The 26596-nt window shown below is 50.0% G+C and overlaps 1 protein-coding gene across 1 annotated transcript in view; it reads right to left on the bottom strand.

Moving 5' to 3' along the window:
- Nucleotides 1-24444, bottom strand: part of LOC136588745 (zinc finger protein 692-like) — a 28100-nt gene extending 3656 nt beyond the window's left edge. The window contains exons 1-11 of the mRNA XM_066588179.1: nt 24344-24444; nt 19694-19845; nt 19572-19603; nt 15237-15908; nt 13024-13230; nt 12826-12952; nt 10604-10771; nt 6634-6687; nt 6367-6445; nt 4267-4381; nt 1672-1771 (exon numbers count right to left, since the gene is read on the bottom strand). Of these exons, the coding sequence (XP_066444276.1) occupies nt 1672-1771; nt 4267-4381; nt 6367-6445; nt 6634-6687; nt 10604-10771; nt 12826-12952; nt 13024-13230; nt 15237-15908; nt 19572-19603; nt 19694-19845; nt 24344-24349 (1712 nt within the window). The 5' untranslated portion in view covers nt 24350-24444. The remainder of the gene's footprint in view (nt 1-1671; nt 1772-4266; nt 4382-6366; nt 6446-6633; nt 6688-10603; nt 10772-12825; nt 12953-13023; nt 13231-15236; nt 15909-19571; nt 19604-19693; nt 19846-24343) is intronic.
- Nucleotides 24445-26596: the final 2152 nt, after the last annotated feature.

Raw genomic sequence — 26596 nt, 5'->3', positions numbered from 1 at the left:
GTCAGAGCTAGACGGCTGCCCGATCCCTTCTGCCGGGCAGCTACATCGGTGCCGACTCAGCTTCTCCCTACTCACAGCGCTGCTGTGTACAAGTACAGGGTTTGTCACCCAGAGTCCTGCATCCTCATTAGTATTTACAGTGATCTGTACTACAGGAACAGCACTCGTTAGCACTGCAGACTTTCAGGCACTTTTAACCCTTTAAGTGCTGGTTTGGTGCAAGAGTTAGCAACTACTCCCTGAATTGTGTATTAATACTCAGGGTAGTAGTTTTGAACTGGTGCCATACATCTCTTGAGTAGAAGGGCTCTCTATATACTAGTTAACCCTCTCCTCTCCTCTTTTTGATCTACCTATTTCGGTTGATTATAATTTGGAGTTGCTTGAATGAGGAGCATATATAACTAGGAGAGAAAAACCAGTTCATTCTCTGTATTTATCACTGGTTCTTCCTATCCACTCTTTCTTGGCCCTATTTAACCCTTTGCTAACTGGACCTTCTGAACCTTAATTGGGCCTTATATTACACATCTATACTGATATTTAAAGTGGAGGCTCTCCATTACCCCACTCTTATTAGTATCAGTTTTTGGCTCTCTCAGCTGGTCCTTTCTGTGACAGTTAACCCTCTCCTCTCCTTGAGTGGTGAATAACCACCATTTACTACATCTGAATAAAGGGTTATATAGGGAGTATTTAAACACTGTGCTCACAATCTAATCCTCCTCTTTATATATCTCCGGAGGAGGGTCTCAACTCAAGTATATATAAGCAGAGTGTTGTGTCTGAGCAATATACATAACACCTTGTTCTCTATCTGGAACTTCTGTCTGATTTGGGGACCCCATAATTCATTTATGTATCAGCAGGAGGTGGTTTAAACCTCACTCACCTCAATGACTAATGCCACATCAATAAAGGGAGATTGTCATCTCATGTGCTTCATAAATCTGCACATGAGAACTGAGACACCTAATAATTACTAGTGGAAGTCATTGCTGAGGGACCTACTTAGGTTCAGAGGAGTGAAGGGTTTTTCCTAATACCTCAACCTAAGATCTATGTTGTGTTCTGTCCAGTTTGATTTTAATTATTATTAATAAAGTTAGTTTTTTAATTAATTCTTCTTCAGTGATTACCCTTATATTTATTTTTGAAGAATTTCTGCCTCAGTGACCTGCCTTTTCGGCTCCCATTCATTTCATGGGGCGCCTCACACAAGCGTCTTCAACGCTGCGCTTTGACAGCGATGCACGTCCTATCTTTGCCCGTTTTCAGTCCTGCGTCGCCCACTGAAATGAATGGGCAGCGTTAGCAGCGCTACTGAAGACACGGCACAACTTGGTACCGCGTTTTGGGCAGCGCTAAATGCAGCGATTCAAGCGCGGATCATTGCATTTTACATAGGAATGTGCAAATAAGGGAGATGGAATAAATCCTCCACAGTGCCACCTATGCTGCCTTCCAATAGGTGGCACTGTGGAGGATTTATTCCATCTCCCTTATTTGCATATTACCCAGAGAAGCGTGCATGGCCATTTGAATCTCCTCACTTAGTTCATAGTTGCTCTCCCTAAGGAGAAAAGATAGCGCTTCTGACATAGGAATGTGAAACACTGACCGACTAGCGCACAAGAACTGCGCGAGCGCAGACAAGCCCGTGTGACTTACTGCAGCGGCTTCTCCCCTGTGTGGATCCGGCGGTGTATGATGAGGTTACTGCTGCTCCGGAAGGCTCGCGCACAGAATTCACAGATGAAGTCCCTCCGGTCTGACAAAACAAGACGGGAAACAATCAGAGACGTTTTCCCCAACACTAAACCTTGAGTGAAGCTGCTAAATACTCAACAGCTCTTAGACCCTTCTACACGAGGCCATTGTCGTGTGCCCGAACTAACGAGCTGCTGACCTCCTGCCCACCTGGGCCGCGCCGGCAGCGTGTTCTCGTTGGGATTCGTGGAGTTTTCACTTCTCCTCCAGGGTTTCACATTCCCATGAACGATGAGTGATTAAACTGCCTTACGAGAACAAGCCGCGCCGGCAGAAACGGAATGACGAGCTACCTTTACACTGAATGAGTCAGCTCCTTTACCATTCAGAAAATCATTCATTCATTCAGTGTAAATGTTAGTTGTATCTGATTGATGACCGACAATACTGGCACTATGACAACTCTGACTGGACTTGTCCCTCAGCCTTCCCAGCCTCCTACATCCCCCACTCCTAGATCATTAACAAAGTACGGTCAGGACCAGGTATATCGCAGGTATCTGCCGTGGAATTTTCACTGTGGCTTCACCCTGTAAAACGCAGCTCTTCTACCGCGGGTTCGCAGGCGGATAGCCCCGTTACTAGGCAAAATCCGTACATGGAAATCCTCCATGTTTTTGTACAGATCGCCATCAGGTCACATAAATGATCAACTGTTTTTTGCATTGATGATGATGATGATGATGAAGCAAGCCTCCTTCCATTCTCCTATATAGCCCGCTGCAGGCAGTGGGACGTGTTGGATACTTTAGTGTCGATACGTTTCTAACCGATGAGTTCTTTCATTTCCTGTGGTTCCCTCGGGTCTACAAGGCTTATCTGATATGCCGCCATTCATTATTCCAGTTCTGCAGCTACTTCACGGTTTGTTGTTAACGATTTGTTATCAGTTATCACATACTAGCTGTTATCCGTGGCTTCGTCTGCGTGAAATGTGTATTTTTTATCTAATCTGTGTTTTGCTGTATATTGAAATGTAAAAAGTTGAAATAGTGAAAGGAAGTGACTGCGATCTGCCGTCCGCGCCGTTCTGGGCGGTTTTGGTCTTGTCTTGTGATTGGTTGCTATGGGCAACACAGATTTTCTTTAAAATCTCAATCCATGTTAATATGTCTTTGGTTCAAGTTTTAATCCTGGGCCGCCGGGTATCCCTGCCAGCTTAATAATCGCAGCCGTGTGGCAACGATGTCCGCCCTCACGTGTCTGCCCGTTAGTGTAGGCATAGGTTATGATGTGCACCCCCTCCCCATCATTGAGGGTGTCAGAGAGGAGGTGCGCCTGACTATCACCAAATAAATCTGTCCTGTCACGCCCCCTAGAGAACTCTATACATTTTAGGGATAAAAGGCAGCCGATGTTCTTCCTCCGGAGCAGCGATCTCCCCGCCAAATGTCATCACAATCGCTTCAGCCGTGAAAAGGTAACAGACGGACGGCGTTGCTGCCGCATCTATAATAGCAGCAGAGAGTAACCAGTCGTTAGTCATGATTATATATGCCAGTAATTACTGTAACTTTATAATGGACTCCCAGTGCCCCTTCAGGATGCCTCGTACCCTCCTGCCAACCTTAATGTCTCCTGTATACGTCTAACCTCTCCTGTAGCTCAGCGGTTTCATCAATTACCGGAGTGGTATTGGCCATTCTCTCTGATCCGGGGTGCCACTGCTTCACGGCTTTTCCCAATCCCGCCATTAAGCATCAATGAAAGCTACGTCTATTTCTGCGGTGAATGAACGGTCTGTTCTAAGTAAACAGTCCAGCAGTTATTTACCTCCTTCCGTTAAGCCACCTATTAATGATCTCATATCATATATGCATTAACCCTGAGAGGTTGGAAAGCTGGCTGTAACATCATGTATTTTTGTTGGCCATGATAAGGTCTGATATCCACAAGATGACTCGGTCTCCCACTTTATATCATCACTCATCCTGGTAAACGGCATCGATTGCCCCATGAATTACACGCCACCTTCTATCGGTAGTCACTTCTGCAGCTTTGTACTCGTTACATTTACTGCATCTTAGAGATTTTCTTATTACAATGCAGATTGTATTGTTTTAGTTTCTTCCACTCATGAATGATCGAGGCGGCTTTAGAACTGACATCAGATTGACCATGTGACTTCTTGCATCACATGACCCAGATGACGTCACCCGCCAGCTTGTCCGCGGTTTATAAAGACCTGTGCTGCTTTCAATCTATTGCTAGATGCCAGTGAAGTTCTACATGAAGACCTGGAGGCTCCCGTTCAGCCCGCTGCACATCCTCTTATTCTGCTTTCATGCTAGGTCATTGCTCACAGAGGCCGCTGACAAGCTGATTAGTAGGTTGCCCCTCGGCATAACACCAACAGGTACCGATGTTCCGTATCTCCCATATAACACTCTGTGCGCCCTCCAGCACATTTTACTTGGCAGAAGAGGATGTGTCACCCGGGAACCGTGTACTTCAGGATTCAGGATGGCCTTTAATGCTGCGGTGTCCCAAACTTACCACTATGTCTTTTCTCATGTTCTTTAAGATGCTTCTTAAAGTTAAAGGTCTTCCCGCACTCGGTCACCGAGCAGCGGAAGGTGCGCTGGTTCATGTGCTGGTATTTTTGATGATACTGGAAAGTTTATGGAAATAAAACAAAAAATTAAGACCTGAAGTCCTTCATTACAGTCATCTAGTGAGAAACGTTTTTAAAGAAAAGAACGTCCTTCCCGACTCCAATGTGAGTAATTAGTGATGTAACATGGAATATAGTAACACGCAAGAGAGGCATCCAGAACCTCTTAGACTCTTATCGAGTTCTCCAGACTTAAACCCCATTGAGCTGTTTCAGGATGAACTGGACAGAAGGGAGAAAGCAAAGCGACCTACAAGTGCAGCACATTTGTGGGAACTTCTGCAACAACGTGGGGAAGAATGTCTGACCCATATCTGAATGTAACTGTAGAAAGAGGCCTCGATGGTGTACGGCTGTTATATCAGCTACAGGGGGCGACTTTGGTGCCATTTTGGGGTGCATGTGACTTCTTGATAATTTTTTTGCATAGTTTGGTATTTTCTTTCGCATGCCGTTGACCGTGCGGTATAAATGTTATCCTTATTTTGTGGATCATTATGATTCCAGAGATCACAAATCTATTTTTACAAAACGTTATACAACAGAACACTGCTCTACAAAAGTCACCATTTTTTTTTACACAAGTAACTCATGCACAAAAATTTGGCAACTTTTTCAGTCAGTGCCGCCTCCTACACGGTTTTTCTTTAAGGAGGGCGGGGCTTGTTGAAAGGGGCATGGCCATCCTGGACAGACAGATTTATGTAGGATTTACACCAGAAGCTGCTGGGATGTGCTGTATAGATGAACAGGCGTGCGCCTCTTCATATACTCAATGCAGAATATGCCAGGGACATTCACACTAAGCTCGGCGCAGGAAATGCCAGGATTAGTAAAGTTCACACATCTTTTTTAACTGCCTTGGGACAATAAAAGCATTAAGCATTTCTGATAGAAAGAAGTGTGTTACGGCTGGCCGGGACAGGTGGACAGGGATCCCTACGCCAGCCCTCTCCTGTGTCCCTATCCACTTGCCCCCCTGGGCTAGGCCTCAGGGCGACAACTGAGCGACGGTCCCTGCGCTGCACTAGGGACCCCAAGGAAAGATGGACAGGGAGACCGGCAGGTGGGGACCGCGGAGCAGACAAGACGTAAACAACAAGCAAACAGAGAGAAGTCAGGAAACAGGCCGGGTCAAACCAGAAAGGCACGTGTGCAGTACAGGAGGGCAAACCAAAAACAGAGTCAGGATAGAAGCCAAAGTCAGAACACAAGTAGTCAAGTCAACAATGCGGGTGTAGGCAAACGGAGTCAGAACCAAACACTGGCAACCAATGTCTGGCCCAGCCAGGTGTATAAGCAGAACTCCCCGCCCAGAGGGGCAGGAGAAGTCACATGACACCAGGGGGAATCACAAGGCCGCCTCCCTCCAGAGCGCGCACTGATCAAAGCGCCTCGCGGCCAGCCAGCGGACAGGCGCGCCCGCGCACGACGAGTGGCACGCCACCGACAAACCACCAGAGCGGGGGAACCCCGGACACGGCCACCAGACCAGGCCCCCGTTTTTTTGTGTTGTGTTTTTTTTAAAGGCAGGATGAAAAATTATATATATATATATATATATATATATATATATATATATATATTACATACACACACACTGATTGCCGCTGTGGGGCTCAGGCGCGTCCAGCCGCTTGTCTCCCTGCACTGGTCTACAGCCCTTTCAGCAGGTGGGGATTTTATATCCCCACCTGCTGAAAGGGCTGTGTCTGATTGGCTGAGTGCTCAGCCAATCACAGGCAGCGCTCAGCCATTCATTGTTTTCAATCAGACATGGCATGAAGCTATGGATTTTGGCACCGTTTTATAGGTGGAATTCATGTTGAGCAGTGAATTCTGCGGCCCTTAGGCATCAGGACTGCAGCAGGAATAGCGGACCTCTTCAGTGGAAGGGCAGCAGATGTGAAGAAGCCCCCTACGTCCGCCGTAAGAACATGATTCACAATGTTAGGGGGTGATGCGCCATCGTCTGTACTCACGTTCAGGTATTGTCGCTTTGAAAAGATCTTTCCGCAGTCGTCATATTCGCACATTAACAGCTCCTGAGCCGTGGCCTTCCTGCAAGTGACACAATCCATACCATACAGTTGGTGACATCCACAGGGTGCAAAGGATTCCTATTTCATGAGATTAGGAAGGTGCTGGATTGTGGGATACCCCCTCTAAGCCCCGCCCTTTAACCCTTTGTGAGGCTAAACCATAAGGTATCATGAGGAATTACTGCCGACCTGTCTGACACGACTTACCTGATCCTCTTCTTACATATCTGTGCCAGCTCTTCGTCTATGAGGGATTTGCGCCTGGAAGGGACATAACAAAGAAAGAGTTAGACATTTTGGTTCCCTTCCTAATGGGAGCTGAAAACTTTAAGGAACAAGATTTTTCAGTTTCTGGCGGACATTCTCCTTCCAACCCTCCACAACCGCCGTACGTTTATATGGAGGGGGCTCAGCAGCAGAGCCCCCTATATACCGCCATACGTTTATACATGTGCAGTCGTCAGGGTTGTATGGAGGGGGCTCAGCAGCAGAGCCCCCTATATACCGCCATACGTTTATACATGTGCAGTCGTCAGGGTTGTATGGAGGGGGCTCAGCAGCAGAGCCCCCTATATACCGCCATACGTTTATACATGTGCAGTCGTCAGGGTTGTATGGAGGGGGCGCAGCAGCAGAGCCCCCTATATACCGCCATACGTTTATACATGTGCAGTCGTCAGGGTTGTATGGAGGGGGCTCAGCAGCAGAGCCCCCTATATACCGCCATACGTTTATACATGTGCAGTCGTCAGGGTTGTATGGAGGGGGCGCAGCAGCAGAGCCCCCTATATACCGCCACACGTTTATACATGTGCAGTCGTCAGGGTTGTATGGAGGGGGCTCAGCAGCAGAGCCCCCTATATACCGCCACACGTTTATACATGTGCAGTCGTCAGGGTTGTATGGAGGGGGCGCAGCAGCAGAGCCCCCTATATACCGCCACACGTTTATACATGTGCAGTCGTCAGGGTTGTATGGAGGGGGCTCAGCAGCAGAGCCCCCTATATACCGCCACACGTTTATACATGTGCAGTCGTCAGGGTTGTATGGAGGGGGCGCAGCAGCAGAGCCCCCTATATACCGCCATACGTTTATACATGTGCAGTCGTCAGGGTTGTATGGAGGGGGCGCAGCAGCAGAGCCCCCTATATACCGCCATACGTTTATACATGTGCAGTCGTCAGGGTTGTATGGAGGGGGCGCAGCAGCAGAGCCCCCTATATACCGCCATACGTTTATACATGTGCAGTCGTCAGGGTTGTATGGAGGGGGCGCAGCAGCAGAGCCCCCTATATACCGCCATACGTTTATACATGTGCAGTCGTCAGGGTTGTATGGAGGGGGCTCAGCAGCAGAGCCCCCTATATACCGCCATACGTTTATACATGTGCAGTCGTCAGGGTTGTATGGAGGGGGCTCAGCAGCAGAGCCCCCTATATACCGCCATACGTTTATACATGTGCAGTCGTCAGGGTTGTATGGAGGGGGCTCAGCAGCAGAGCCCCCTATATACCGCCATACGTTTATACATGTGCAGTCGTCAGGGTTGTATGGAGGGGGCGCAGCAGCAGAGCCCCCTATATACCGCCATACGTTTATACATGTGCAGTCGTCAGGGTTGTATGGAGGGGGCGCAGCAGCAGAGCCCCCTATATACCGCCATACGTTTATACATGTGCAGTCGTCAGGGTTGTATGGAGGGGGCGCAGCAGCAGAGCCCCCTATATACCGCCACACGTTTATACATGTGCAGTCGTCAGGGTTGTATGGAGGGGGCTCAGCAGCAGAGCCCCCTATATACCGCCATACGTTTATACATGTGCAGTCGTCAGGGTTGTATGGAGGGGGCGCAGCAGCAGAGCCCCCTATATACCGCCATACGTTTATACATGTGCAGTCGTCAGGGTTGTATGGAGGGGGCTCAGCAGCAGAGCCCCCTATATACCGCCATACGTTTATACATGTGCAGTCGTCAGGGTTGTATGGAGGGGGCTCAGCAGCAGAGCCCCCTATATACCGCCATACGTTTATACATGTGCAGTCGTCAGGGTTGTATGGAGGGGGCTCAGCAGCAGAGCCCCCTATATACCGCCATACGTTTATACATGTGCAGTCGTCAGGGTTGTATGGAGGGGGCTCAGCAGCAGAGCCCCCTATATACCGCCATACGTTTATACATGTGCAGTCGTCAGGGTTGTATGGAGGGGGCGCAGCAGCAGAGCCCCCTATATACCGCCATACGTTTATACATGTGCGGTCGTCAGGGTTGTATGGAGGGGGCTCAGCAGCAGAGCCCCCTATATACCCCGAGGGAGTCAGCTTTTATCAACAACAATGGCCACAAATCTACTGGTTCCAATGGCTACTGTTTAGATACCAAGTCAAAAGGGGTTAATAGGCAGAAAAATACTGTATACCGCAGTGCAGAAGGACTGCAGTATACAGTGCAAGCAAGCTAGTCTCCTGTAGGGACTGAATAAAAAAAAAGGTCATTTTTAAAAATAGAAAAAACAATATTAAAATTCAGCCTCCCCATTTCTATCTCTAGTATAAATGCGCCTCCAGGCTCCTTCTTGCCCCGCACTTTGCCCCCTTTGCTGTAACTTTGGTGGATGATGTTGGTGTCATTAGATGACACACGCTCACCGGTGCCGGAACATCATCACATGTGAGTTTAATACACTCAGGGACTGTAAGGCGGGGTGGAAGTTACAATGTTAAGTCTGTGGGTGGCGCTGCTGTGCTTCAGGCATGCGCTGGAATGAGTGAAGAGTTGCTAAGCAACACTGCATATACTGCTAAGCTGCACCATACACTGACCAACCAAGAGCGATAGAGAGACAGAGAGAGACAGAGAGCAATAGAAAGACAAAGAGCTATAGGGTGACAGCGATAGAGAGAGAGACAGTGAAAGAAAAAGCGTTAGAGAAACAACGATAGAGAGACAGACAGAGAGAGAGAGAGAGCAATAGAGAAACAAAATGAGAGAGCAATAGAGAGACACAGCGATAAAGAGCCAACGATAGAGAGAACAATAGAGAGACACAGCGATAAAGAGCCAACGATAGAGAGAGCAATAGAGAGACAGAGTAAGACAGCGATAGAGAAACAGAGAGAGCCATAAAGAAACAGAGAGAGAGCGATAGAGAAACAAAGAGAGAGAGAGAAACAGAGAGAGAGAGACAGTGAGAGAAAAAGCGTTAGAGAAAGAGAGAGCGATAGAGAGAGAGAGACAGTGAGAGAAAAAGCGTTAGAGCGATAGAGAGACAGTGAGAGAAAAAGCGTTAGAGAAACAACGATAGAGAGACAGACACAAAGAGAGAGAGCAATAGAGAGACAAAATAAGAGCAATAAAGGGACACCGATAAAGAGCCAATGATAGAAAGAGCCATAAAGAAACCGAGAGAGAGCGATCGAGAGAAACCGAGAGAGAGAGCGGGAGAGCGATCGAGAGAAACCGAGAAAACGAAGGGGCGCATGAGTTCAGCACTGCAGAGACACACGGAGGGGCTCGTGAGTTCAGGACTGCGGAGACACACAGAGGGGCGCAGGAGTTCAGGACTGCGGAGACACACAGAGGGGCGCATGAGTTCAGGACTGCGCAGACACACAGAGGGGCGCATGAGTTCAGGACTGCGGAGACACACAGAGGGGCGCATGAGTTCAGGACTGCGGAGACACACAGAGGGGCGCATGAGTTCAGGACTGCGGAGACACACAGAGGGGCGCATGAGTTCAGGACTGCGGAGACACACAGAGGGGCGCAGGAGTTCAGGACTGCAGAGACACACAGAGGGGCGCAGGAGTTCAGGACTGCGGAGACACACAGAGGGGCGCGTGAGTTCAGGACTGCGGAGACACACAGAGGGGCACATGAGTTCAGGACTGCGGAGACACACAGAGGGGCGCATGAGTTCAGGACTGCGGAGACACACAGAGGGGCGTCTGAGTTCAGGACTGTGGAGACACACAGAGGGGCGCATGAGTTCAGGACTGCGGAGACACACGGAGGGGCGCATGAGTTCAGGACTGCGGAGACACACGGAGGGGCGCATGAGTTCAGGACTGCGGAGACACACAGAGGGGCGCATGAGTTCAGGACTGCGGAGACACACGGAGGGGCGCATGAGTTCAGGACTGCGGAGATACACGGAGGGGCTTAGGACTTTCCACCTACCGGCCGGCCTTCTGGCCCCTACACTGGGCGCTCTGTGGCTCTTGTCTAGTATTGTCATGCAGTTCCATTTCAGCATTCGGCACATCCTCCTCGGGTGCTCTCGGCATCTGTACGCGGTCACTCTGCGGCTCCGCTGAAGGGGGCTCCTTCTCTTCGACAGTAGCTAAACTATAAGGAGAAGAGAACATGTAGAGTGAATAGTTAGTAACATTGCATAATCAATGATGTCCGTAAGGTTCCTTGTTAAGGACAAAATATGGCCTCTCTAATGGTCTATAGGAGGGCAGGGGGGGAGAAGTGTGATTGCATTAAGTGGTCTAGTATAGTGCAAGTTAATGGTAACAGCCCTGCTTGGTTAAGGTAGTTAAGGAGTTAATACTAATATTACTATTGAAGTAGGGCAAAGAAGGCATTAACACTAAGGATGAGCGAGTATACTCGTTAAGGCACTACTCGCTCAAGTAATGTGCCTTAGACGAGTATCTCCCTGCTCGTCCTTAAAGATTCGGGGGCCGCCGCGGGGCGGGGAGAGCGGGGAGGAACGGAGGGGAGATCTCTCTCTCCCTCTCTCCCGCCCACTCTCCCTGCTCCCCGCCGCGACTCACCTGTCAGCTGTGGCGGTCCCCGAATCTTTATGGACGAGCAGGGAGATACTCAGCTAAGGCACATTACTCGAACGAGTAGTGCCTTAGCGAGTATACTCGCTCATCCTTAATTAACACAGACTTCCCTAGTAGCATAGGGCAGTGAAGAGGTAGTGAATGGGTTAATACCTGCTGTACACTGCCCAGCAAAGTCTTGTAAGGGGTGCGTCCCCTTATAAAATACTTTAAGTACTCTCTCGCCATCTCTCTCTCTCTCTCCGCTTCTTTCACCCTTACTGCTTGCGCCGCTCTTACGCCTGCTTAGCAATGCTACACTCTCCCTAGCTGTGCGCGCCTATAGACTTAACATTGCAGGTTTGACCTGGGTGATGGGCCAACTTAATGTATCAAACTCAAATTTGATGTTTTACAGGGGTGGGGAGGATGTAACTAATCTAGTAACACCAAAATAATCAACCAAAGGGGTCAAAAAGTGGGGAAAGAAAAAGCCTATAGGCTTTTTTATATTACCAAGTTTCCCCAAAAATAAGACACTGTATTATATTAAATTTTGCCCCAAAAGAGGCACAGTGTCTTATTTATGGGGGTTGGGCTATATACTCACCTTGCAGCCGGCATCTGTGTGCCCTGCGATAATCTCCCAGGCGCTGCAGTAGGCTGCTGTGTAATCCTCCCCGCTGTCAGAGGATTCTCTCTCGGGTAAACAGGGCTTTGAATCCCCCCGGCTTCAGCAAGTGAGTGCTGTGATTGGATCGAGCGTCAGCCAATCAGAGCCGGTGCTCAATGAACCAATCACAGCCATTCAGTGATGTCAAATCTGAAATATTTTTTGTATTTTTAAGAGTTTTGAGATTCTCGTGCTTTTAGTCCTCTTTATCCAAAGCAATTTCTTTATTCCTTTGGCCTCAAGTGTTAAAAACAATCCGGGATCGGGATGGAAGAAAGAACTAAAACACAAGAACCTCACAAATTATTATTATTACTCGCGTATGAAGCCTGCATCATGTAAGCCACCAATTGAATGACATCAATGAATGGGTGGGATTAGTTAATCGAGCGCCGCCTTTCATTGGCTGAGGCAATGCTCGATTAACCAATCAGAGCATTAGCTTGCTGGAAGCGGGGTATTCAAGCTACCAGGAAGAACTGCTCAGTTGGCGTGCTGGAGGACACGGAAGCCTGCAGCAGCGACGCAAACCATTGCGAGGACCCAAATGCCGGCTGCTAGAGGAGTATTGTTTTTTTTTTACATGTAGTGTAGTTAGGGCTTATATTCCAAGCCACCCCTCCCCCTGAAAATCAGGATAGGGCTTATTATCGGGGTAGATGTCATTTTCGGGGAAACACAGTAAATTTTAACATTTAAAGAGATATTTCTCACAAATGACATTTATCACCTCTCCACCCGAGCGCTATACTCTCATTGTCTGTCCCACAGACTGTCAATGAAGCTGTAGCAGACCTGTTCACAATTAGGAGGTGCAGGGCTTCTAGTCAGGTCCCAGCAGTTGGGCCCCCAGCGATCATACATTTATCTAGCTCACCTGAATAGGTGATAAGTGTCATTTGTGGGAAGACCTCTTTAGGTATGTATTTCTGCACAGCCCTGTCTGTTACCCTTCCAAGTCCTCTGAAGGAGGTTTTCGTCGGGGACTATTTCCTGCCAAGGACTCTTGTACAAGGCTTGTCGTTTGGGATGTATCGGTATTTGGAGCTGATCCAACAAGTACGTCAACATCTTGGCCTACAAGAAGAAACATTTACTATAAATGGTTTCCATTCAGACATAGGCTAGCACTGATGACGGCCTTGTACCTTTCATGCCACTGCAAGCTCTGGCTACACTGCGAAGCTGAACTCTGGAAACAGGTGCTTGCACGGTCACATCTACTTTCATGCGACAACCCTTACTACTACGAGGAGACCTTCTACAAGTGAAGGACAACGCTGCCTTTGGTTCGCTCATTAAGGCTTGTTGGTGGCACTCAGAGAGCGGCTTCTCAGGCTTCTTGCATTCTTCACCTAGAGGAACGTTGAAAAGAACAGAAGATGAGAATAAGAAAGTTAAAATTCACAAAGACCTTCTGCTACAGAAAACCAAAGCTGCTGACTGATGGCTCCCGCTCACACATGTAGGTGCTTAATGTACACGCCGTTTGGGGGTTTTAAACCCATGTCCTTACTAAAATAAAGAAGTATTTATACTGTCTGAGCTGCAGAGAACAGAAGGGGAACAGAGGAGGAACAGAGGAGGAACAGAGGAGGAACAGAGGAGGAACAGAGGAGGAACAGAGGAGGAACAGAGGAGGAACAGAGGAGGAACAGAGGAGGAACAGAAGAAGAACGGGAGAAGAACGGAAGAAGAACGGAAGAGGAACGGAAGAGGAACGAAAGAGGAACGAAAGAGGAACGGAAGAGGAACGGAAGGGGAACGGAAGGGGAACGGAAGGGGAACGGAAGGGGAACGGAAGGGGAACGGAATGGGAACGGAAGGGGAACGGAAGGGGAACGGAAGAGGAACAGAAGAGGAACAGAAGAGGAACAGAGGAGGAACAGAGGAGGAACAGAGGAGGAACAGAAGAAGAACAGAAGAAGAACAGAAGAAGAACAGAAGAGGAACAGAGGAGGAACAGAGGAGGAACAGAGGAGGAACAGAAGAAGAACAGAACAGGAACAGAAGAGGAACAGAGGAGGAACAGAAGAGGAACAGAAGAAGAACAGAAGAGGAACAGAAGAGGAACAGAAGAGGAACAGAAGAGGAACAGAAGAGGAACAGAGGAGGAACAGAGGAGGAACAGAAGAAGAACAGAAGAGGAACAGAAGAGGAACAGAAGAGGAACAGAAGAGGAACAGAGGAGGAACAGAGGAGGAACAGAGGAGGAACAGAGGAGGAACAGAGGAGGAACAGAGGAGGAACAGAGGAGGAACAGAAGAGGAACAGAAGAGGAACAGAAGAAGACGGCATTGGAATATAGAAGGGAATGTATCCCCGACATTTTTATTTTAGCCATTAAAAACATATTAAGTAAATATATTGCTCCAATCTGTTTATTTGCCATTTGTAGGTTTGTATTCTGTGTCCTGCTCAGGACTCCGGGGGGCTCTTGCCTGCACTGCGGCCATGTTAACAAACATTTAGATACATTCTTGCGGAAATCACAAGAATAAATCAGAAGAGTAAGCTGCAGTTGATACATTGACTTCTACGGTAGGGTGTCCTGAGCATGTTCTACATCCTGAGGTCACGGTGCAAGGAGGGGGAGGAGGTAAGCTGTGACTATGACCTATTGGCGTGATCCTGTGTTATCTGCCTCTAGCTTTATTACCGAGATGTTACATTTTGTTATAATCGCGCCCTTTGATGAGATAATTACCAAGACAATCTCTACAGAACAGGAGGAGTCAGGCTACTGTAAGGCCTAGGTGTCCGCTGTGAAAACAGCAGTATTTCAGAATTATTTTTTTAATATAGGATTATGAGCTGGAAAATTAGGCTAAACTGCAGCAAAACGTATATAAAAAGTGTATCAAAAGGTTATTTCGTTTTTTTAAGTCATTTTCTGATGACACAACTTGAAGGGAATTAGTCACCCGCTCTGCCCCCACAGCCTGCTGTGACCAGGCCCTACAATGTGTTTACTGACCCACATTCCCTCTTAACCTGTCTGAAAAGCGTCTGCTATGATCTGCCCCGCATCATAGATATGTCCGCTCTCGCCCATGCAAGTGAGGCAAACCATCACTGTGCCCCCGGAGGGTTTCAGTGGCCCATTTACAGGCTTCCTGGACAGGCGATGCAGGGCAAGCACTATGGATAGGCAGAGACCGATGCAGATAGCTGGCACCCGCGGGACTAGATGGGGGGTGCAGTTATATAATACTTAGGGCTTCAGCAGCTGGGGCTAGCCTGTCTGTGCCTACTAAAGCCAACTCTTACTGAGGGTAGGTGCTCTACGGGCTAATTAATGGACTTACTGCTGGAAAAAGGGGTGACAAGCGTCTCTTTAACAAGGTTTACGAGTCCTTACCAAAGCTGGGCGATTTAGGCTTCTTGGCTAGGTCCATGGAGATGCTCTCCTGCGTATCTTCAGATATCTCAACCATTTGAGGTCTTGCATCTTCTGTGCCTCCAACCTCTGAGGAAGGAACTATTATTTCCTGTCCTCGACACAAAGCCTCATCAGTTCCTTCTTCCTGCTGCTTTTCCGGCACATTGGTGTTCAGCGGCCAACCATTTGCAGCCGTGGTCTGTGAGTCCTCAGCATCATCACATTGCTCTGGAGATGCATTAGGACTTGTGTCACTCCTGGACGGTTCCTCATACAACCCCTCTTGTAGAGCTGTGCCGTGCGGTTCTAGCTCCACTCTCGGCAGGTCTACCTTGTCCTCGGCAGTCATCACCGGCCCTCCCTCTTGCGGCATCTCAGGGACATCCTCCTGCCGCATGAATGGGAGGCAGGGGACATCTTCCTCTGTGGAGTTACCACCCGGGCCAGCACTGGAATCATGTGGATCCCAATAAAACCGATGATCTTCTTTACAACCCCATAAGAGCCGCGCCGCCTCAGGGGCCTCCAGGGAACAAGGTTTTGTCAAGATGGTCGGGAAGGAATTGCAGGTTCGGCCGTGTTGCTGACACAAGAAAGCCAGGCGATGCAGAGACGGGACGGACACGGAGAGCAGGGCGACGGGTTTAGGATCTATGAAAAGACAAATGAGAAGACATTTCTATAAGAGGTCTTATTCCAGACGCTCACGGTTACAGGATTGATTTTCAAGACTTTGTTCTAAGACGGATTCAGTTTTCTTGAAGATTAAAGGGCGACATATAAGAGATTACCGAGACGCATTTCCTGAAGGACACTCGGTAATTCCCTTCTTGCTGGTTTGGCATAGAGGCGTTTGATGCTCGCCGATCGCGGATCGTCACAGAGGCGCTCGGGAGATCAGATGCTTGGCAGTTTACTGACTGATCTTTGGGCCATGTTCACACCAGGCGGACTTAGCATTTACAGAAACAGCAAGTTATATCAATTATAACAGCAGAAATCCCATGCGGATCCCAATGAGGGGGTGAAATCACCAAAATCTGCACCAGTTTGCAAGTTTGTGCTCGAAGGCTGAGGGTTCACACGGGGAGGAACTCCACCGAAATCTCACGGAATGAGCACAGCAGGACCGCATGGAAATTCTGCCAGATTTCCGCAGTGGAGATGCAGCTTCAGTACACACACCGTTCGGCACGGGTTTGAAGCGGCTTTGTCGCCTGTATTCCGCTGTGGCCGTCTCTCTGCATAGAGGAGAGAGCCGCCAGCGGAGACGGCGATACAATGGACATACCGCGGCTTTGAATTCTGCGCCGCATGTCAGTTTCAGTGTGGCTTGGCTGCAGCGTGTGGATGAGATTTGGGCTAATATCGTACAATTTGCTGTTTAATCCAAGGATTAAAATAGCAGGCGGAATTTCCATGCAGAAAGTGTGAGCCCGGCCCTAGGGAGGCGACACATCATGGAGTTGCTGTGGATGTCATGCATACATACTGCGGTCTAACTGCTCACAAACTGGAGCTGAAGATAGATGTGTGTTGAGTAATGTTGATTGCCAGTGCAGCGGGCAAGTCTCGAGACTAGCCAGTCCCCGTGCCGCAGAGCTGAGCCTCACCTCCCAGGGCAGCGGCCCTTCACATCCTGCTGAAGCCGCACTGGAGACGTTTAAGGGGAAAGTCTCAACGTCTTGGAACGGCCCAGACCTCAATCCAACCGAGAATCGGTGATCTGACCTGCAGACCGCCGGACGCCAACACAACCCGCCGACTGGAAGGAGTTGGGGCAGTTCTGTGCCATCTAATCGCGCCAATAGAGACCCCAAGAGACTGGCATCGGCAGCAACAGGTGACGCCACAAAGTACCGGCTGTCGGGGGGGGGGGGGGGGGGGTAACATATGTACATTAAATTTAGCTGGACCTTATTATTGTTTGTGTCACAGCAAAAACATTTTGCACCTTCAGAGAGGTCGGCCTGTTGTGTGAGGCAAACGGCGCAAAGCTAAACATCTATACTAATTCCAGACTGTAATGCAAAAAAGAAGGCAGGTGGGCGAACACCCCGACACGGCACGAACTGTGTGGGCGAACACCCCGACACGGCACGAACTGTGTGGGCGAACACCCCGACACGGCACGAACTGTGTGGGCGAACACCCCGACACGGCACGAACTGTGTGGGCGAACACCCCGACACGGCACGAACTGTGTGGGCGAACACCCCGACACGGCACGAACTGTGTGGGCGAACACCCCGACACGGCACGAACTGTGTGGGCGAACACCCCGACACGGCACGAACTGTGTGGGCGAACACCCCGACACGGCACGAACTGTGTGGGCGAACACCCCGACACGGCACGAACTGTGTGGGCGAACACCCCGACACGGCACGAACTGTGTGGGCGAACACCCCGACACGGCACGAACAGGGAATAGGTCACCAGAAAGTGACCGCTTGTAGAGTGCGCGTACGGGTCACTGGGTGACATCACAGGATCGGGAGGGCGGCTGAATACACAAATAATACACCCCCCGCTTATGGCGACAGGAGGCTGTAGTCACATGATGGAGTGCGCCAAGGAATTTGCAGCTATGCGATACATTTATGACACAGTTTTTATGGCAGATCCGCACGTGGGTTTAGTCTGGTCAGCGGGCAAAATCCTTGTGTGGAACTTCAGAGCAATGTCCCTTTGTGGGCGGGATCTGCAGGTTGGAATTCTGCACATGGATTTTGCCCGCTGCCAGCACGGAATGTGAGTGCGGGTCCACAGGAAGAGCGCTGCTCACTCTCACATCACCCAATCACAGTATCACTGCGCATGGGCACACCCCTTTGACTAGAAGAATTGTAACACCCAGTTGTCAATTTATGCATAAATATTCAGATACAATGCCTCTGTAGCCCCACCCATTCTAAGGTAAAATATGAATAAGACGTATAGGTCATTTTTCGGGGTTCTTATCCCTCAGTCAGCGCTGCTGCAGGGGGTTCTAGTATTACAGGACAACCATTTACATAGCAAACAGAAAGGACCGGCACTCAGGGGTGTTCTTATATATGAGGTATAACCAGTTGGAGAGGATACCAGACTTACTTCACATGGAGTAGTAGGGAACGAACCCCTCGCTGCCGCCAAGATATAGAATGCCATCTTTAAGGACAAGGCGTTTGTACTTGAGGAAGGAGGTTTAACTCTGACAAACCTCCAAAACACGTTGCCGTATCGGCGCTGGTCACCTTGGTAGTAAAGATAGCATTCTCTATTTTTGTGGCCCGCTTCCTGCAGCATAACTAGATAGGGGGCCGTGGGGATTCGCTTCCTGCTTCTCCCCCTGTGAAGGAAGTCTGGTATTATTTTCCCCTTATGGTTATATAAGAACACCCTGGATCACCGGTCCTTGGGACTACAGGGGCGTATGTCTTCAGGGATTGCTCTGGGCACTCCTGAGGGGATGTCCAGATTGGACAGGGGGGTTCTGCTTTAACCCATTGGGTTATAAAGGGTTTCTTAAAGGCACACGTGGCTGCTAGGTGCGGTGCCCTGCCTCTGTATATAGGGCAGCGCCATCACACCATCAGCCGCTTCTCTACTTGAAAGGTTGTTAATTCTGGAGCGCAGTCCTATATACTTGTCTGCCATTCACAGTGAACAGGGGATGCCATCTCGGCACAAAACCATTAAGTGGGATGGCACCTCGTTACTGAAATGACTAGTTTAAAGGCCCATTTAGACCCAACGATTCTTGCTCAAAATTCACTCAAAGCCGTCTTCGAGAATCATTGGGTCAAAACGCGTGGCCATCTTTCAGCATTCTGAAAGAGAACAATGGACCTTATCAGTGCCGCATGCTGAGTTCCCAGCAGGATACCGCTGATACTATTGTTTCAGCTGGTATCCCGCTCTGAGAACACAGCAGGAGTATGCAGAAGACAAGCGATCAAGCTGTGTCCTGCATACCCCACTCAGGGCGCTCAGCTGTATACCAGCTGAGCTCTGCATGAACACAGCAGGAGTATGCAGAAAACAGTGCTCCAGCTGTGTTCTGCATACCCCGCTCGGAGTGCTCAGCTGTATACCAGAGAAGACTACAGCTGTATGCAGAATATAGCGGTCCCGCTTGTCTTCTGCATCCAGTGTGAGCCTTCATTTACACACTTAGTGAACGCTCAAAACCGTGTAAATGCACATAAACGATGTGAGTGATAATCGTTGTGTCTAAATGGGCCCTAAAGCCGTTTCTATACGTCACACCTGGTTTCACATTTTAAAGCCTTGCCAGGTGAGTCCTACAAAACACACAAGCGCTCTTACCTGGAGTCCCAACGCCGCTAGAAGTCCTATAACTGTGAAGAAAGAAGACAGGGCTGTCAGGTCCGAAGGACAACTGTGAAAGTATAAAGTATATATCAGCAATGACCGACCTCTATACTCACCTGTCCAGCAAGAACTTGGCAAGTTGGGAATGCAGAGAAAAGCCCAAATGGTCCTTCAGGGCGCACCATTCATCAAGGTGAGAGCCAAGACGCACTCGGCATTTCCCCCTCTGAGCATCCAGAAGACGCCTCTTCTCGCGCCGGGAGGCTTCCTGCAAGAACACGGACATGTGAGTCCCCTCAGCCTAATGGGACCGCCGTACCAACACGCTGCCCAATCAGTTACCTACAGAAGACCTACAGGTGCGGCACGGTACAGTTACCCACAGTGCAGCCTTACAGAGGTCTCCGGGGCCCAATTCACCCTCAAACAGGAGCTTCCTGACGTCTGTATTCCCCATAAACAATTCTGGAGCGCCTTGTCTGAGATCTGTCCGGCAGAGAAGAGTGCAGTCCTGTCCAAGTCGGTGATCCTGCGTACCTGTGTGTGCAGGCGGCGTCCGCACAGACCGCTCCTCTTCCGGCTTCTCGGTAGTGCGGATGTTCCGCACGGCTCACCAACTGCAGATGGGCCGCGGGTCGGACGGCTTCTATTGCCCTTCATGTGGGAACCGCAGGAAAATGGAGCATGCTGGGATTTTTCATCCGCAAGTGTAAACCGCAATTGGTTTCCGCTCGTGCGCAGGAAGAATCTCTTTAGCATCTCACGCTATGGAGGGTCATTGGTGGCGAACGCGCGGGTGCAGCCGGCCTCACTGCGGAGCGCCAACATCTACAAGATGACTTAATGGCTGCACAGTTATCTGGATGAACACAAACGTAAAACTGCGCTACTATCAATTTAAAAGACCGCCAGCTATTAATGTAACCGCCGGCCTGAAGGGAGGCCGAGACTTTACTTTTTCTACTGATGACCAATCCCTGCCGATCAGCTAATAACCAGCACCGCTGTCACTATGGAAACTGCAGGAAGCAGATGGCGCCGACCGCAGCAGTCACCCTGGTTGGTAGTGCAGGCACAGCTATCACTCAGCTCACTGAGAACTGCACCTGCACTACCTACCTGGGCCACCGCTCTGTGGTCAGCGCCATCTGCTGGCTGTGCCTTCCAGTGACAGCAGTGCGAGCAGCTATTGGTGACCTGCCCTGGGAAACAAAAAAGTCTCAGAAAACCCCTTTAAGAAGGTTCTTTATGGAATGCGGTCTGTAGCTGCCAGGGCATGCTGGGAGTTCCCTTGAGTGGGTAAAGGGATGGCAGGGACTTGAAAGTTAATTTTAATTAGTTAGTAGAAAAGGGGACACAAAGTGTTCCCCAGTTTAGGCTGCCGCCTGGCTTCTGCCTTGTGCCTCCCCCGAGTCCTCTGAGGTGGGCACACATGCTCAGCGGGCTGCCAGGTTACTGTGGAAGTGGCCCCTGTAGTGGTGTCAGACAACGGAGCAGAGATCCCTATGCCCCCAGCGGGCATCTTACATAAACGTAGGATAATTGTTCCATCTCAACGCAGCTTACATTATTCTCCATCATCGGGGGAGGGGGGGGTGGCGCGCTGATTGGTGGGGAACAACCACTGGGACCCCCAGCGATCCTCAGGTAGCACCCCCTGATGGTGGGCTTGCAGGAGTTCTAGTGCTCGGCTATCTTCCGATTGGAGTGGTGGCGTGTACATGCGGGCAGCACGGCCTTGACTTCGGGACAGCACTGGGGGTGACATCGCAGGGCAGACTGGCACACATGTATGTGAATGTATTGCAATATATTACATAGGATGTAGGCTGAAGGGAGACAATGCCCATCCAGTTCAGCCTGTTTCAACCCCCCATCTTTGATGATCCAGAGGAAGGCAAAAACCCCAAGAGGCCGAAGCCAATTAGCCCATTCCGGGGAAAAATTCCTTCCCGACTCCCTAATGGGAATCAGAATAGTCCCAGTTTTGGTGCCTCTCTGGGTATTCCAGTCCTCTCATTCCATGTATTAGTTTAGTTGCCCTTTTTTGTACCCCTCCAGCACTGTAACATCTTTCCTGAGCTCCGGTGACCAGAACTGTGCGCAGTATTCCATGTGAGGCCTGACAAGTGCCTTATATAGTGGGATGATAATGTTCTCGTCCCTCGCCTCTATACCTCTTTTAATGCACCCCAAGACTCTGTTAGCTTTTGCAGCAGCTGCCTGGCATTGGTTGCTCCAGTTTAGTCTACAGTCCACTAGTACCCCCAGGTCTTTTCCCTATTAGTACCCCATTTAGTGTATATTGGTGACATCCGTTTCTCCTGCCCATGTGCAGAACCTTACATTTATCAACATTGAACTTCATTTCCCATTTCCCCCCCCCCCCCCCCCCCGGCTTATCCAGGTCCGTTTGTAGCCGCACATTGTCCTCCGTTGCATTATTTATATTGTATAATTTTGTATCCTCTACAAATATTGATATTTTGCTGTGCAGCCCCTCTATCAGGTCGTTGATAAATATATTGAACAGAATGGGGCCTAGTACTGAACCCTGTGGCCCCCGCTAGGGACTGTGGCCCAATCAGAGTATGAGCCATTTATTACCCCCCCTCTGCTTTCTATCTCTGAGCCAGTTCTTTACCCAGATACACACGTTTTCACCCAATCCGAGCTTCTCATTTTGTATATCAGCCTATTATGTGGCACGGTGTCAAACGCTTTAGAGAAGTCCAGATATACGAGATCAATAGACTCTCCCCGGTCCAGCCTAGAGCTTACTTCATCGTAGAAGCTGATCAGATTGGTCTGACATGATCGACCCCTCATGAACCCGTGTTGGTGAGAAGTTATTCCGTTGTTCTCCTTGAGGTGCTCATCGATGGCGTCTCTCAGAAACCCCTCGAATATTTTTCCCGTTACTGAGGTGAGACTTACTGGCCTGTAGTTACCAGGCTCACTTTTGCTCCCCTTTTTATAAATTGGAACCACGTTGGCAATGCGCCAATCCAATGGTACAACCCCGGTCTTGATAGTATCCACAAATATTAGATATAGCGGCCTAGCTATCTCATCACTTAGTTCCCTTAGTATCCTTGGGTGTAATCCATCTGGGCCCGGCGATTTATCGATTTTAATCTTCTTTAACCGGTTCCGCACCTCCTCCTGCGTTAGGTATGAGATATTTTGTGAGGGGTTTATTTTATTCCCCTGTATCTCATGTGGCATTTCCTTTTCGTTTGTGAATACACTTGAAAAGAAACTATTTAATAGATTTGCCTTCCCTCCATCATCTTCAATGATTTCTCCTGCATTATTTGTTAAAGGGCCAGCGCTCTCCCTGCATATCCTTCTACTGTTTATATAATTGAAAAATTGTTTCGGGTTGTTTTTGCTCTCTTTGGCGATCAGTCTTTCTGCCTCCTCCTCGGCAGTCATGATCTTTTCCTTATGTAATGTGTTTTTTCCCTGTATGATTTTAGCGCTTCTTCGCTGCTTTCTTGCTTTAGTAGTTTGAACGCTTTCTTTTTTCCGTTTATTGCCCCTCTTACAGTCTTGTCGAGCCACATTGGTTTCCTTTTACTTGAAGTTCTTTAGAATGTTTTTAAACTCCTCCCATTTGTCCTCTGTACTGATATTTTTGAGGATGTTGTCCCATTTAATGTTACCGATAATAGTTCTCAGCTGATCAAGTTTTGCTTTACTGATATTACATTTTTTGTCGCTCCCTATTGAATTTCCTGAGTGCCCCTCCCCCGCCCCCCTGCAGCTAACAGTCTCAGGCGTCCAGCCTGCAGCTTTGTTACAACTGACCTTTGTAATGTTGCACTAGGACAGAAGTCTCACATGCTGCGGACACTGTGGGACAATACACAGAGGAGCACAGACACATCGCTGCACAGCGTGAGGCGCTCCTGACTGGCGAGGCTGCGGCGCCGCGAGGAGCATCACACCGACACGAAGAGTAATGCAGCGCCTCTCCGGCTAGTCGTCCTGCTCCTCGCAGGTTGTGTAGTCACATGTGACAAGGCCGGCCATCGCTGCGCCCAATCAGCGCCAATGCCAAGGCTGGTGACCGGCTGCAGCAGTCACGAACCTGCAGCGCACATGACCGTGCTACCCGGGTGAGGAGCAGCGATGGGAGGGGTGAAGAGGAGCCGCGGGGAATGGCGGTGGGGAGCAGCAGGGGGGGACAGTGAGGAGGGCAGGGGGACGGGGAGCAGTCAGCGGATGGCAAGGAGACGCTTGGTCCACTGTGAGCCTTTCAGGAGTCTACAGGAGCGCGGGGGAGGGGCGGGTGGAGCAAACAGGTACAGGGTCTCCACCAGGGCCCCCCCCAGCTGCCTCCGCCAGGCCCCCGACTTGGGTGGGAGGTAACCTGTACATGAGTATTGGCCACAGTGTGTGGTGGCTCCGTACCCCGGCTGCGGCCCCAGGCGCTCGCTCGGCCCCATGGGGTCAGTGGGCTCCTATGACCAAACATACCACATGTGCCTGGCGGTCCGCAGGAGACATTCCCATAAGAGGGAGGGGCCAGCCGGCTGCCCTCCCCCGCGGAGCTTTGCGACTTCTGCCACAAGGGGGCGGTACAAGCAGCAGGGGGAGGCACACCGTACTGCGGTCACACAGGTGCTCAGTAAGAACTCCCATGGGGGAACCTGCTGGAACTTGTAGTCCTACCAGCCCGCAGTGATGAGCCGGTCAGTTACGTCACTACCCGCCCGACCGCCACCTTAAAGCTGCATGCGGACAGCCGCACTCCTCACCTGCATCGCCCTTTTAAGAGGGGGGTCCACCACCCCGCGGCCCGGCGCTAACCTCGTAGAGGCGGATTCCTAGTGAGCTAAAGGACCTGCGATGACGTCACGCCCATGTGACCAGACACATGCCTCCCGTGTGGGCGGAGCTGGCGTTCCCTAGGAGGCTGCAGCGGAGAAGCCGGTCTGCAGCTGAACAGACTGTGGGGTTTCTTACACTGTATACGGGGAGCGCCGAGCGGAGGAGCCGCGGCCGGGATGGGCTGTGCCGTACTCGCCGAGGGCACTACAGCTGCAATGCTCTGCGCGGCCTGAGGCCTCCGGGGGCATGCACTGCTCTGCGCGGCCCGGGGGTATGCAAGCTGCACCCCGTCGGACCCGGGGAGCACACGGCGCACTCCTCCTCTGTCAGTTATTGTGCCAGCACAGATCTTAAGGCCAAGCTCGCCTGCTCTTCGTGCTCCGCTAGTAAACTCCCTGCTCCTCAGGGCTGCGCCCCCCCTCCCCCCTTTATGTGGCCTCCCTCCCCCCTTATGGGGCCCCCAGTCAGTAGTGGTGCTCACAAAGTGTCCCAGTCTGATTATGGCCATGGAAGGCTTCTTGTAATGGGTGACTTCTCATCCTCCTTCCACCTCCTAGCTGAGTCTGAGGTCCCAGGAGGCAACCCCAAGACGTGCATCACAGCGCCCCTCCCTGCTCCTCCCGGGCGCTGCCAGTGTGGGCCCCCCACAACGACCTGATAGAGGGGCTGCACAGTAATTATCAGCGACCTGATAGAGGGACTGCACAGTAATTATCAATGACCTGATAGAGGGGCTGCACAGTAATTATCAATGACCTGATAGAGGGACTGCACAGTAATTATCAATGACCTGATAGAGGGGCTGCACAGTAATTATCAGCGACCTGATAGAGGGACTGCACAGTAATTATCAATGACCTGATAGAGGGGCTGCACAGTAATTATCAATGACCTGATAGAGGGGCTGCACAGTAATTATCAACGACCTGATAGAGGGGCTGCACAGTAATTATCAGCGACCTGATAGAGGGGCTGCACAGTAATTATCAATGACCTGATAGAGGGGCTGCACAGTAATTATCAGCGACCTGATAGAGGGACTGCACAGTAATTATCAGCGACCTGATAGAGGGACTGCACAGTAATTATCAACGACCTGATAGAGGGGCTGCACAGTAATTATCAGCGACCTGATAGAGGGGCTGCACAGTAATTATCAATGACCTGATAGAGGGGCTGCACAGTAATTATCAGCGACCTGATAGAGGGACTGCACAGTAATTATCAATGACCTGATAGAGGGGCTGCACAGTAATTATCAGCGACCTGATAGAGGGACTGCAGAGTAATTATCAATGACCTGATAGAGGGGCTGCACAGTAATTATCAGCGACCTGATAGAGGGGCTGCACAGTAATTATCAGCGACCTGATAGAGGGGCTGCACAGTAATTATCAGCGACCTGATAGAGGGGCTGCACAGTAATTATCAATGACCTGATAGAGGGACTGCACAGTAATTATCAGCGACCTGATAGAGGGGCTGCACAGTAATTATCAATGACCTGATAGAGGGACTGCACAGTAATTATCAGCGACCTGATAGAGGGGCTGCACAGTAATTATCAACGACCTGATAGAGGGACTGCACAGTAATTATCAGCGACCTGATAGAGGGGCTGCACAGTAATTATCAGCGACCTGATAGAGGGACTGCACAGTAATTATCAGCGACCTGATAGAGGGACTGCACAGTAATTATCAGCGACCTGATAGAGGGGCTGCACAGTAATTATCAATGACCTGATAGAGGGACTGCACAGTAATTATCAGCGACCTGATAGAGGGGCTGCACAGTAATTATCAATGACCTGATAGAGGGACTGCACAGTAATTATCAGCGACCTGATAGAGGGACTGCACAGTAATTATCAATGACCTGATAGAGCGGCTGCACAGTAATTATCAGCGACCTGATAGAGGGACTGCACAGTAATTATCAGCGACCTGATAGAGGGGCTGCACAGTAATTATCAGCGACCTGATAGAGGGGCTGCATAGTAATTATCAGCGACCTGATAGAGGGGCTGCACAGTAATTATCAATGACCTGATAGAGGGACTGCATAGTAATTATCAGCGACCTGATAGAGGGACTGCACAGTAATTATCAGCGACCTGATAGAGCGGCTGCACAGTAATTATCAGCGACCTGATAGAGGGACTGCAGAGTAATTATCAA

This window comes from Eleutherodactylus coqui, chromosome 13 (assembly GCF_035609145.1).
Source record: "Eleutherodactylus coqui strain aEleCoq1 chromosome 13, aEleCoq1.hap1, whole genome shotgun sequence".
NCBI lineage: Eukaryota > Metazoa > Chordata > Amphibia > Anura > Eleutherodactylidae > Eleutherodactylus > Eleutherodactylus coqui.
The sequence above is the reverse complement of the archived record's forward strand: the minus strand, read 5'-3'. Positions and strand labels throughout refer to the sequence as shown.